This window comes from Siphateles boraxobius, unplaced genomic scaffold, assembly GCF_051911475.1.
Source record: "Siphateles boraxobius isolate OS27281-9 unplaced genomic scaffold, OSU_SipBor_1 18, whole genome shotgun sequence".
NCBI classification, from domain to species: Eukaryota; Metazoa; Chordata; class Actinopteri; order Cypriniformes; family Leuciscidae; genus Siphateles; species Siphateles boraxobius.
The window spans coordinates 33015-45199 of record NW_027508788.1 but is presented as its reverse complement, the minus strand read 5'-3'; the positions used below and the strand labels follow the sequence as shown (position 1 = coordinate 45199).

At 36.8% G+C, this 12185-nt stretch overlaps 2 protein-coding genes across 2 annotated transcripts; one reads left to right on the top strand and one right to left on the bottom strand.

Moving 5' to 3' along the window:
* Positions 1-1380: 1380 nt before the first annotated feature.
* On the bottom strand, positions 1381-4536 carry fut7 (fucosyltransferase 7 (alpha (1,3) fucosyltransferase)). Its single transcript, XM_077232722.1, has 2 exons — positions 4353-4536; positions 1381-3171 (listed from the first exon to the last, which is right to left on the bottom strand). The coding sequence occupies exons 1-2, from the start codon at positions 4397-4399 to the stop codon at positions 2094-2096; spliced, it is 1125 nt and encodes a 374-aa protein (XP_077088837.1). The 5' UTR covers positions 4400-4536; the 3' UTR covers positions 1381-2093.
* A 2892-nt stretch (positions 4537-7428) lies between these two features.
* On the top strand, positions 7429-11752 carry clic3 (chloride intracellular channel 3). The gene is made up of 6 exons (XM_077232723.1): positions 7429-8122; positions 8507-8616; positions 9166-9291; positions 10420-10526; positions 10789-10964; positions 11129-11752. The coding sequence occupies exons 1-6, from the start codon at positions 8087-8089 to the stop codon at positions 11291-11293; spliced, it is 720 nt and encodes a 239-aa protein (XP_077088838.1). The 5' UTR covers positions 7429-8086; the 3' UTR covers positions 11294-11752.
* The last annotated feature ends 433 nt before the right edge of the window (positions 11753-12185 follow it).

Below are 12185 nucleotides of genomic sequence, written 5' to 3'. Positions count from 1 at the left end.
TACGCCATTTCGCTCGCATCTTATAGGCGTCTCGTGCATGATACAGCGTTTAAAAATGAGGGAAAGTTGGGAGAAAAAAAGGGAGTTGGGAGAAAGGGAGAAAGTGCTGCTCTAAAAATAAACTGGATGACTCTTAGAATAGAATCGTTTACCCAGAACGCGTTTTTGCATTCCACTGCTTTGCATTCTAAAAATGGTCTTTGACCTTATGTATTAATTTCCCTTAGCACTACTCTGTCTCGTGCATTCCACTGTGCTGTTTTTACATATTTTTTCTATTTAAAAGTGCTAGACAACATCTTTGATCATTGCGCTAACATCTTTTTCAGCGTTTGATTTTTCATGACACGGCTTTCTAAAAAACGATGCTCTAAAGTAGGTCTATATCTTTCTTATTTTCCACTTCCCTATTCCAATTTTTTTTATTTTATGTAAACGTGCTAGACAGATTGCATTCGAGACGCTGCAGCCTGAAGTGCAATGGCATACCCTGCATCAAATCCAATACATAATGGATGCATTTTTTTCTTCAAAACATGTTAAGGTGAGGGTAAACATTAGGGTTAGTGTAACGGTTGTAGGATTATCTTCAGTGATCAGCACTATGATTGACTGAGTAGCCTAATGAAATCTTTAGAATAGACTGAGGGGCGGAGTTCGCGCTAAACAGGTTTGGGAAATAAAAAGCACGCTTCCACTAAGTATTGTAATTAACCTTCATCCTTCATCCGTCCCTCGCACTCTGTAACAAATCAGTCCCGTCAAAATGACCCAAAACCTTAAAATCATAGCCTACTTTTTTTCTTTTTTATAATATTTTTTCTCTTTTTTAATGCATTTTCTTTGGAGATTTGTTGTATTATGTTTCCTTTGATTTACCTTTAAATTAGGCCTACTATATATTATCAATACATACTAAAGTAAGCACATTCTTCACATTCTTTCAATTTAAATTCAAAATAACTTTTAATTCAGCTCAGAATAACCTACCACACCCAGAGCCGTTAAATATGATATGTGTTTCAACTGCTCTGACCACACCGACCTCTTGTGGGAAAAAATTATAATATAACATAATAGGTCATGACTCTTGCCACTAGATTGCCTTATGGGTCTATGTGGAGCAAACAAGCTGTTCCGCTGGGTCCTAAAGTCAGTCTTGAGTTTATCAATTCAGTATGCATTCAGATACACATGTAGAAATTATCAGTTTTTGGGTAAAGTTTAGTTTTAATTTAGAGCATTTTCTATGTATACTGAAGCATTCATCGCATTCCAATAATTCCTAGGTGGGTCAAATTGACCCGCGAGGGACCAATTTGTTACTTTTTATTATTATTTTTTTAACCACATTAACTCCCCTTTTTTGTGTATTCGCGGTTCAAGTGTGTCAAAAGTCTCAAGGTCTTGGACCACTCTGATGAACATTCAATTTTTGTTATTTTTTATTTTTTCAAAGATTTATTTCGAGTCAAAATGACTTAAGGGACGGGCGTGGGTTAATGCAGTAGCCTATCATCGCGCTACAGGCTGCAGCGATTTGGAGAGTTCACGTCTTGCATATTTTGCAGCGTGTCGCCATAAAAAAAAACGCTTTTTTTGCTTTAAAAACGCAGATAAAAGACTTAAAAGGAGTACAACTTTTAAAAATGTGTCTCAAGAGTCTAGACTTGAACGTTTTTATTTAATTTTTTATTAAACTCCCCTGAGTTTTTGTGCATTTTTTGCTTTCTGGTTCGCTACTTTTCAATTGTCTTTCTGTTAAACATTTGCTGTATTGACGTTTTTGACCTTTGTGTTTACGTCTTTGAGCGTGTTGCTAACAACACAGTGTTCTAAAATCGCAGGGCTCAAGTTAAAAGAAGTTTAACTTTTAAAAAAATATACATGTAGACCATGCATTCCTGCGTCTTGCATTTTTGCTATGTAACGTTAAACATAAGACGAAGTCTTTGACCATTCCGCTCGCTTGTTTCGAACAAGTGGTCTGAAAATGCAAACCTAAAAAAAATACATAGGCCTACGGGTTTTTTATTGTTCTGCCCTGCCTCTTGCATTTTTAAATGCAAAAACATGCTCTATGTCCTGTTACGTTACCATTTTGTCAAAGCTTTCAGATCCTCATAAACCTTTTGAGTTGGCAATTGTCCGAAGATGGGGCAGATATTGCACAATCTCTCTCTCCAGTCTGTATATAGTTTGACTGTATAGTTATGTCGCCAGGTAAAATATGACCTATACTTCTTTGGATCTTTAGTTAGGCCTCTCAGGTACTCAGCCAGGGCCTTAATAGATTTAAAATCATCCACATGGATGAAGGATTTCGAAGGCGCCACGGCTTCATAGTCTCTGCGTGGCGGCCCCAGCACCACAGGTACGGTCCCGGCCTGGAAGGCGTTTCTCCACAGCTTCTCTGTGATATAGTGCGGAGACTGTGTGTTTTCAAAGGCTAGATAGAAATAACAGTTAGAAATCGTTGGGAGCAGGGCCTCCTTTGGTAGTGTTTTTTTGGCGAAAAGGCCATACAGTTGCACGTCGAGGTATTTGTTCAGCTCCTGGAAAACCGCATTCCTCTTGTGCCATTTTTGGTAGTTACTAACCACCCAACAGGCTTCATAACTCTTGTTTTTTGGGATAACAAAGTCTAGACCTGGTTTCTTCCTATGTAACAGCTTCCCATAGGGCACAGTGATGTCAGCATGAGGGTGATATGACATGGTGAGGTTGAAAAGGTTGTTGTAGTGTGACAAGTCTCCATTGTTTTGTAATGCTTCTAATGAAAGCCATACCCACCTCTGTTTGGGGGGCCGGTGGAGATGCACTGGAAGGTGTACTCTATGCAGCTTCAGCTCGAAGTTATGAAAGACTACCAGATCGGCGCTCTCGCTGAGAGTGCGATTGTCCACTAGCACACATCCAGAGATGCCGTAGTCCCTCAGACACACGTTCCCCGTGAGGCTGTACCGGGTACCGTACGGCCAGTGCCACAACAGGATGGTGATATTGTTTGTGACTGAGTCCTTGCTGCCTTTGAGATGTTGTTTATCAAACATTAACAACCAACTGTAGATGAAGCTGATGGTCAGGAATAAAATAATGAGAGTCTTGGGGGGTCGAAGATGCTTCTTTATCCATCTCCACCTCCATATTATGCTGGAGCCCATAAGTATGCTGTAGAAGTAGCAGAACTGGGCATTAGTTTGTTGTTTTGTTATGTTTTTGTTGGACGTTATGCAGGAACTTGACAGGATCCGACAGGATCCATGACATATTTTTTCTGATGATGATGACAAGCAGAGTGACCAGTAGAGAGAGTGTCTCTTCACTCAAGCTAATCCCTGGATCTTTGTTGTGCTTTCTCTGTCTTTTATTGAAGAAATTGTAATGCAAGTGCTGTTAAAGTTAAGACTTGCACTTCAGGACATAACACATTATCTATTTGCTAAAAGTGGCATCTGTGGGAGGAAATGCACTCATTAAAAAATAGGCAGCAGATATATACACTCAGTGGTAAAAAGTTATGCTATTTACACAGAGTTTAAATAGTGGTAGACACTGTTTGCACCAGGTAGCATTAATAGCAAAATAGTGATATTTGTAATGAAGCTAAAATATCAAAGCCGTGAGCCGCTTTCATACTATACTTCCCCACTATTAAGTAGGCAAAAACAGAAGGCCTATGTGACAAAAGAAATATATCAGAATTAACAGTACTCATAAATGAATAGGCAAAAAGTATCCGGATGACCAATTACTTCTGGCGAGATTTTGAAGTGTACTATCCCAGGAGGCCATGGGATGCTGGTATGTCACATGATAATGACAGCATGAATAGTATGTCCGGATTAAATTCATACTACACATCCATACTATATAGAAGATATAAAAATACTTTTTAAGAGTTGTGAAGTAATTACTTATTCAAAATAATACCTATTAAAGAGAGTATGTGATTTCGTTCTTAATTTTAATGACCAAAAAAGGTTTTAAATATTTTGTTTTAGAATTATTTAACAAAAGTCTATTCTGAAATATGTTTTAAATCATTCACATAAAGATAAATGCTCCTGTCATGTTATTAACATTAACATTAATGCTGTTTAATTTTTGTCAAGCAGGTTGCCTCATATGGGCCGCTGTTATAGGTCACATAACCAGCCCAAAATACTTTCTGTTTTATCTTGATCCTCACATTTCAGCAAAGAAGAACAAAAGATTGTGCTGATGCTTTTCAGTAATGTAAGAAAAATTATAAAAAGAATGTAAAAGACAAACACTTATGTGTAAAAATGCAGATGATCTAAAGAAAAACATAAGCGTGTTAAAGATCAAAGGATCTGCAGAATTCTTACCCGTGTCTTTGAGGAACGTGTCTTGTGAGGAAGACCGCAGCTGTCATGTCCCTCGAGAAAGAAAGTGATGTGGAGGTTTGGTGGAGGCCTGTGCTGTAATTTAATGATGGAGAGATTTGCGAAATGACTTATAGGAAACTATGAAGAGCTTCCTGTTGAGAGCACTCCTGTTATATCTTCTTCCACCATTTCACACGTCTTCCCCTCTCATTTTGCATGGCTCCTTGATAATTAAAGCATCTAACTTTAACATGCCACATCTGATTATTTACAAGTCAAGTCTGTAGAATGTGATGTATTGCCTTCTAATAATTGGCTGCTAAGTTCTTCTTCATTTTTTCTTTTTTAAATGTGATGAGCTTTGCTTTCACCATAAAGTGTGCTATAAGTGTGTTACAAGAGCAAGACGAATAAGAAATTTGTTGCATTAGCTTTTTCGCAATTCCGCATGTATCAGTGCATGTATCAGTGCCAGTTGTGTGGTTGTGGCTCCGGAATTGTATTGAAGGCACTAAACACACACTACAGGAAAAGGAAGTGAGTGCTTTTGAAACTTCTCTCTCACACCTTCCTCTCTTGGTTGCCACTTGTGCCTTTTTTTAAATAGAGAAGTGAAAAGTGATATATAGACTTGCAAAAACTGTTTGTCTAACGTCCCCCAAGAAAAGAAATGTTGAAATATATTCTTAAGTAAGAAATATGAATAAAAAAAATGCAAGTGATATCACTCATGATATAGGCTATGATACTGTATATATACAATAATACATTTAACATTTTTGTAAACTCATATAATGTTGGCTAAAAGAGTCTTGCTAGAACATGAAAAGAGAGAGAGAGAGACAAAGTAAAGGGAAGAAAACAGTAGATAAAACACTTTCAACTTTCATGTCATTCGGATTAAATAGTGTTTTCACAATCTATAATCACTTAACCAAGCATTGCATCATAGACCTGCTGAAAGTATTAGCTTGAGCCCAGCATGTCTTTAACAAACTGCGGATGTTGGTTGACCAACATGTTCCTTTTGGTGAACGTTGCAATATTGTAGTCCACACAAAATATCTGTCGCCATTTACTCATCCTCATTCATTGGATTGCAAACCTCTGTGAAATTATTTCTTCTGTGGAACACAAAAGTGTATTTTGTCCATCAATTAGAGTCAAATGTTACTTTAGACTCGGCTGACTTTAATTACATGTCAAAAACAGCTGAAAAATTATTCAAAATGTCTTATTTTTTACTCCACAGGAGAAAGAAGATCATACAGGTCTGGAACGACGTGCGTTTTCATTTTGGTTTTGCTGTTGTCTGTCTCCGAAATTTATAGTCTACTTTCGGTCCCTCAGAGTTACATAACCCAAACTTAACCCTAGATGGCAGTGGTGCTTTTTCAAAGAAAGCGTGCACAAATTGACCCTTGAACTCTCATTATTTGATTGAGGTATATTAATTCTCATCAATTAAAGGTATTGTGTGTTGTTTAAATGTCCTCTCATAATATGCAGATACAGCTATAATTAAGTCATTGTAGGTTGATTCCAGTTGATTTCTCAAAAATTGATTAGTTTAACAGATTCGTTTTGTGTGTGTGTGTGTGTGTGTGTGTGTGTGTGTGTGTGTGTGTGTGTGTGTGTGTGTGTGTGTGTGTGTGTGTGTGTGTGTGTGTGTGTGTGTGTGTGTGTGTGTGTGTGTGTGTTTTTTTACACTATAGAGTGACAGAACAGAATGTAGAATGAAGTTAGCCTATCACTGAACATAGATCTAAAAGCAGTTCTTATTAACTAACTGATACTAAATGATGATACATTATAATTGTGACAATATGATTATAATGTTTGGGCATCTATAATTACCCTGGTAATTGCAAGGGGTGATACCCTATTTTTCCAGATTAAAACTGGTTCAGTGGAATTCATAACTAATAGTTAAATGACTCAGACTATTTTAAACAAAGGCAGTGTGGTGATTCAGTAGCCTACATTCATTCTCTGTATTAACATGTAGTAGGTTGTGCTTGGGACGCCCGTCATTCACAAAAGTCTACACACTACCTGCCCATTAAGTGTTCATGTGATGATTCTTTCAGCTACCAATACGAGTGACGGACCCTCATCTCTTTATCATATTTTTCTTATTAATTACAACCCATCGGATGCTGGCACAGTATTCAAGGAAATATAGGATTTATGTGCATTTTTAAAGAGTCGCCATGTTTATATATTTAAAAAAATGTTGGTGTGGTTACAAGATACAACACAATTTGAAACAGTAGGTATTCAAATTAATGATTTGTCATACACAGTCAGAGTTTAGATGTCACACCTCATACTTAAATAACTCTGCAGTCCTGAGTATTCTCATTCTCACACACATTCCTCAGATCAAAGGTCAAAGCACTTCAACACTGATCGATGCTACAGGAAATTAAAGTACCGTTACAGTTTTCATGGCACAAAATGGTTACCATACACTCTTAAAAGTAAAGGTTCCAAGAGAGAGGTTTCACAGCAATGCCATAGTAGAAAAAAACATTTTGGGTTTCCCAAAGAACAGTGAACAGTTCAAGAACCATTTTTGCCTTAGTGTGAAGAATTTTTAAATAATCTAAAGAACCCTTTTCCTCTATAAAGAACCTTTTGTGCAATGGAAAGGTTCCATGGATGTTAAAGGTTCTTTGTGGAACTATCAACACCAATAAAGAACCTTTATTTTTAACCACAGAGTATTTATGACACTTATACATTTTCATGGTAGTCCAGTCCAAAAATGAAAATCTGTTGTAATTTGCTCACTTATTTATTTACACAAAGTTTATCAGAATGTTAGTGCTGCTCTTTTCCACATCTTACATTTAAGTCTTATCACACAGAAATATTGTACAGCTTGAGGGAAACTCAGAGAGTTGAATGAATAATTTGTATAATTTTACCTTTTATGGTGCAGTTTTGTCATTTTTGAAATTTGGCTGCCCTACACTTTCATTGTATGCAAAAGAGCAGTGTGAATGTCCTGCCAAACATCTCCTCCTTTGGTCTGTGAAAGATAATGGCCTGGTTTCACAGACAGACAGACAGACAGGGCTTAGTTTAAGCCAGGATTAGGCCTTAGTTCAATTAGGACATTTAAGTAGCTTTTATAAAGGTGCTTTAGAAAAAAACATTACTGGTGTGCATCTCGAGACAAAACAATGTCAGTGCCGGTTGCTTTTAGTTAAAACAGCTCAAACATGCAATTTTAGACTGGGACTAGCTTAAGCCTTGTCTGTGAAACCGGGGGTATGTGTGTTTGGAACAACGTGACAGTGTGTAAATGATAACAGATTTATTATGTTTTGGTAAAAAGATTATTACTGTACTTGTGGGTGAAGAATGATGGGAGTAGGACAGCACTGAGCAGTTAAGGGAGAAACTCACAATGACTAAAGCAGCAGAGAATGAAGGAAGATACAGGTTGGACAGGTTCGGCCAGTGGGCTGGTATTCTGAACACTCAAGACCGATGGGGTGTGGTAGGAGTTTGGATTCTAAAAGGAAATGATAGAAACTGCGGTTGGCAGAGGAAGAAGGAAAAGTGCTGTTTTCAGTGCCATCGATACAGTGAAATTTTTCAGAGATCATAGGAGACAGAAATAGTGTAAGGTGAAGTGGACTGATATAAACTGAACTCATTCTCCTGAGATCCTGGGCAACTGAGACACCGAAGAAAGAGGAGGAGGTAGAGGAGAACCAGAGATGGCAGAAACAGCAAAGATTGAACTTTTTGTCAAGGTCAGATCTTAATTGCTTAGTTCCAAATGTCACATATTTGACAATTGTTGTCATTTCTTAAAGATGTAAGACCTAAATGTGTGTCTCTTGCGATCTAATCCTTGCTCAAAAAGCTGGTTGTACTTTCAATCATTCCTGACATAACCCTGTCAATTGTTTGAAAACAGCATCTGTGGCCTCACTGGTCTTGCTGAATTTAGGACTAATGATAGGATCTCTAAAAATATTTCGGAACAAGGGTGAAATTACTTTAAGTAACAGAACCATGAACATTTTGATGCTAATGTTTTAGTACTTTTTCAGGAAGTAATTCCAAGTATCTTGTTGTACATTAAATCATTTCCTTCGTGTTTTAACACGTTACTTACTGAATGTCGTCTTTAGGCAAGCGATGATGGTGAAAGTGTTGGTAACTGCCCGTTTTGTCAGCGGCTCTTCATGATACTCTGGCTGAAAGGAGCCAATTTCACCCTCACCACAGTGGACATGAAGAGGTGAGAGATGCCAACATCAGGATAACCGTTCTTCTTAGGTTCCGTTCCTTTGGGGGGGAAATAAATCACAATGGAATCTTTCATTTAATTGTTTCTTCTAGTCAACAATGAGATTAAGTGGAGTGCAATTGAAGATCTTTCCTTTTTCTTGAAGAAATACAACCTAGTAGTATCACACATCTCCTCTAGAGTTTTAGAAAATGATCTGAGCTTTTATCCACATAATATATATATATTATTTTTTTTAGCTATGTACTCTTACTGTGTGTCATTTGTCTCATTCTCTATTTTAATTTATCTTAAGGAACCTTTGGAGACAAAGTGTATAGTACAAACTGAGAAATAACATTCCCTCTAGGTTAATATTGAATTGATAACATTTCATATGGCTCAGTTTTTCTATTCAGGGCACATCCTAAAATCTTATAAAATGATTTTTGCTTTGTAGGAAGGGAAACACATTACAATTGATCCAATAGTCTAATCCCTAAAAATGTTTCATTACTATAACAAAATCTGTTGTTTTATTTATGTTTTCTTTCTTTCTAGAGCTCCAGAGATACTAAAGGACCTGGCTCCAGGTTCTCAGCCCCCTTTCCTCATCTATAATGAAGAGGTCCGTACTGACACCAACAAGATCGAAGAGTTTCTGGAAGAGATCCTTGCACCCCCACAGTGAGTATGCATTCATACCACTGGTCCAAAGATGTCAAGAATTTTGCTTGTCAAATACAGTGATGCATTACTTTTAAAAGTAATGCATTACAATATTCTGTTGCTCCCTAAAAAAGTAACTAATTGCTTTACTTAGTTACTTTAACAGGGAAAGTAATGCTTAATTTAATCAACTGAGCTGGGCTTGTTTGTTTGTTTTGTAATAATAATAAACAAAGGTTATATATTTATTGCAAATGTTAAGGCACTTTCACACAAAAAGTGAAATGAATAAGCCTCAGTTCGAAGGAAATGCAAATGTACGCCTGTACAGTAGAGGGCGCAGCTCAAACTAAACTTTTCAGCTGTGCTGCCAATATCTGAACTGCAGAAGAAAATGATGGAGAAGAAAGTTTAACACTCTCATTAGCAATAATAGCAAAAAAATTAAACACAAATGTGATGTTTATCTAAAGTAATTTTTGCTTATTCGTATGGTTGAATTGGATAATCAAAGGTCAGGAGCAAAGACATTGGCTAATAAAGTGAGATTAAATACATAAAGTAATAAAGTGTGTTGTAAATTATTTGTATATTAACATTTTATTTTTGCAGGTTTGTGTAACATTCTGAGTTTGCATTTCACTATTCATGTTGAGGAATACTGAATCTGTTTTTTTGCAAGTGAGATGAGTAAATGCTCACGTTTAGTCAAGAACTGCAATAACCATCACGTTCACACAGCGCACACAATGCGTCTGCACTCACGCTGCCTTCACGTGCTGTCGAAATTATTGTAAACACTAGTTTCTTAGTTAAAAATTGGACATGAAGGCCCTCTCAAGTCATAATTTGAATACGATGAGTATTCGATGAGTAATCACGACTTCAGAAGTGGGAAGTAGGAAAGTAATGTGTTACGTAAATAGTAAATAGTTACTTAACAAAAGTAATCTAATTACGTACCTTGTGTTACTTTTAATGCGTTACCCCCAACACTGGTCAAATTTGCTCCTAAAATACTGTATAGAAGAATTCCTGAAAGAAAATGTATCTTACTGTTTGTACAAAATGGCAAAATTTGTTCCACTACAAATTCAACCCCTTAGGACATGAAATATAAAGTTTTGCACCATTTTTGCATTGCAGCTATCCCAAGTTATGCTGCCGCTATAAGGAGTCTAACACGGCTGGAGATGACATCTTTCACAAATTCTCGGCTTACATCAAAAATCCCAATCCTGGGCTCAATGACAGTAAGGGTCACCCTTCTCTAAAGTTTTTTGGCCAGTGAAAAGTGAAGTCTGTATCTGATCAGAAGGCGGGTAAACTAAGAAATTAGCTTATGTCATTTTTTGTGTTTGAAATATGGGGGTTGTCACTTCAAAATTGATATAAGACATAGATAGATGGTGAATGGATGGCTGGGTGGACAGATGGATGAACAGATAAATAGATGATACAACATTGAATATTTGCATTTGAATATCAACACCTTAATGGTTGTGTGCATTTCAGTGCTGGAGAAGAAATTTCTAAGGAGTTTGATGAAGTTGGATCAGTACCTGTTGACTCCCCTTCCTCATGAACTCGACCAGAATCCAGATTCATCCCAATCCCCAAGACATTACCTGGATGGAAATTCGCTCTCTCTTGCTGACTGCAACCTGCTTCCAAAATTGAACATTGTCAAGGTTACTAATCTTTTTCTCATTTAGACAGCAATGCAGTAATTTGTATATTGTACTGCTCATACAGTGTACTGCTGTTTACTGTAAGTGAAATCACTTCCTCTACACTAACAGTTTTCAATTAAACTTCATCTATTTTAAATCAAAATATTTTGTTGACTTTGTAGGTAGTTTGCAAGAAGTACCGTGGTTTTGAGATCCCTAGAGAGCTAAAAGGCCTGACAAAGTACTTGGACAAAGCGTACAAGGAAGATGTGTTCCACCTCACCTGCCCCAAAGACAAGGAGATCCTGCTTGCCTACCATTCAGTGGCCAAATATCTCAACAAGTAGAACTGGACTTCAAATAGGGAGGACAAAGATTGTGTGGAATTTATTGTACATTTTTAAATATATGTCTAATGCCCCAAACTGCCTTTATTCTGAATGTATTCCTAATGGGGATTTTAATAATTAATTCAAATATATTGGTGGAGGCTGTTGTGCAAAACACTATTGTGATTATCAAATGCATGCCTTGCTTGTTCCTGCCATTTTTTTCAGTATTTAAATGTTGCATTTGTCTTTGGTTTTGATGGATTACTTTTGTTTGATAGCCAGAAACGTCTGTGAATGTTGTTTTTGAAGGCCGTGTGAAATGTAATTAGTCTGAAATTCTACCCCATGAAAAAAAAGACAAAGCACTAGACAACTTCTACAATGATGTTATTGATGTCAAACTTTAATGTTTGTAAGGAACGCCCAGTATGTATAAAACAGCTTGCTAACAAATAAAAATTGCATGGAAGAAAAGTGCTCTGTTTGATTGCATTTGGTCGAGCTAAAACAAAAACAGAAATGTACACTGAATCGACACACACACACACACACACACACACACACACACACACACACACACACACACACACACACACACACACACACACACACACACACACACACACACTTCCCCAAAATATAAGTTTTTTTTTATTACTTGTATTTCATGCATGTCATACAGATATTTTATGTTTTATATAAGTGAAAAAACAACGCTACTATAAGTTAAATTACTATTTTTTGTATTATACTCCACTTTCCCCCGCAATTTTATTTTATGATCTGCAGAATTATTGGGGTTAGCATGGTATTGTGTATGTTGTTTTGGCATGTAATAAAAAAGAATTAAAAAACAAAAATAGTCAAACAATAGCGGTTCCGATTGGCCTCTTCATGTTGTTTGTAG

Bases quoted from the DNA above. Each gene is read 5' to 3' on its own strand.
- fut7 (XM_077232722.1), bottom strand. From the start codon at position 4,399: ATGACAGCTGCGGTCTTCCTCACAAGACACGTTCCTCAAAGACACGG. The intron at 3,172-4,352 runs GTAAGAATTCTG...CTACTTCTACAG, and splicing joins CACGTTCCTCAAAGACACGG to CATACTTATGGGCTCCAGCA.
- clic3 (XM_077232723.1), top strand. From the start codon at position 8,087: ATGGCAGAAACAGCAAAGATTGAACTTTTTGTCAAG. The intron at 8,617-9,165 runs GTGAGAGATGCC...CTTTCTTTCTAG, and splicing joins ACCACAGTGGACATGAAGAG to AGCTCCAGAGATACTAAAGG. The intron at 10,527-10,788 runs GTAAGGGTCACC...TGTGCATTTCAG, and splicing joins CAATCCTGGGCTCAATGACA to TGCTGGAGAAGAAATTTCTA.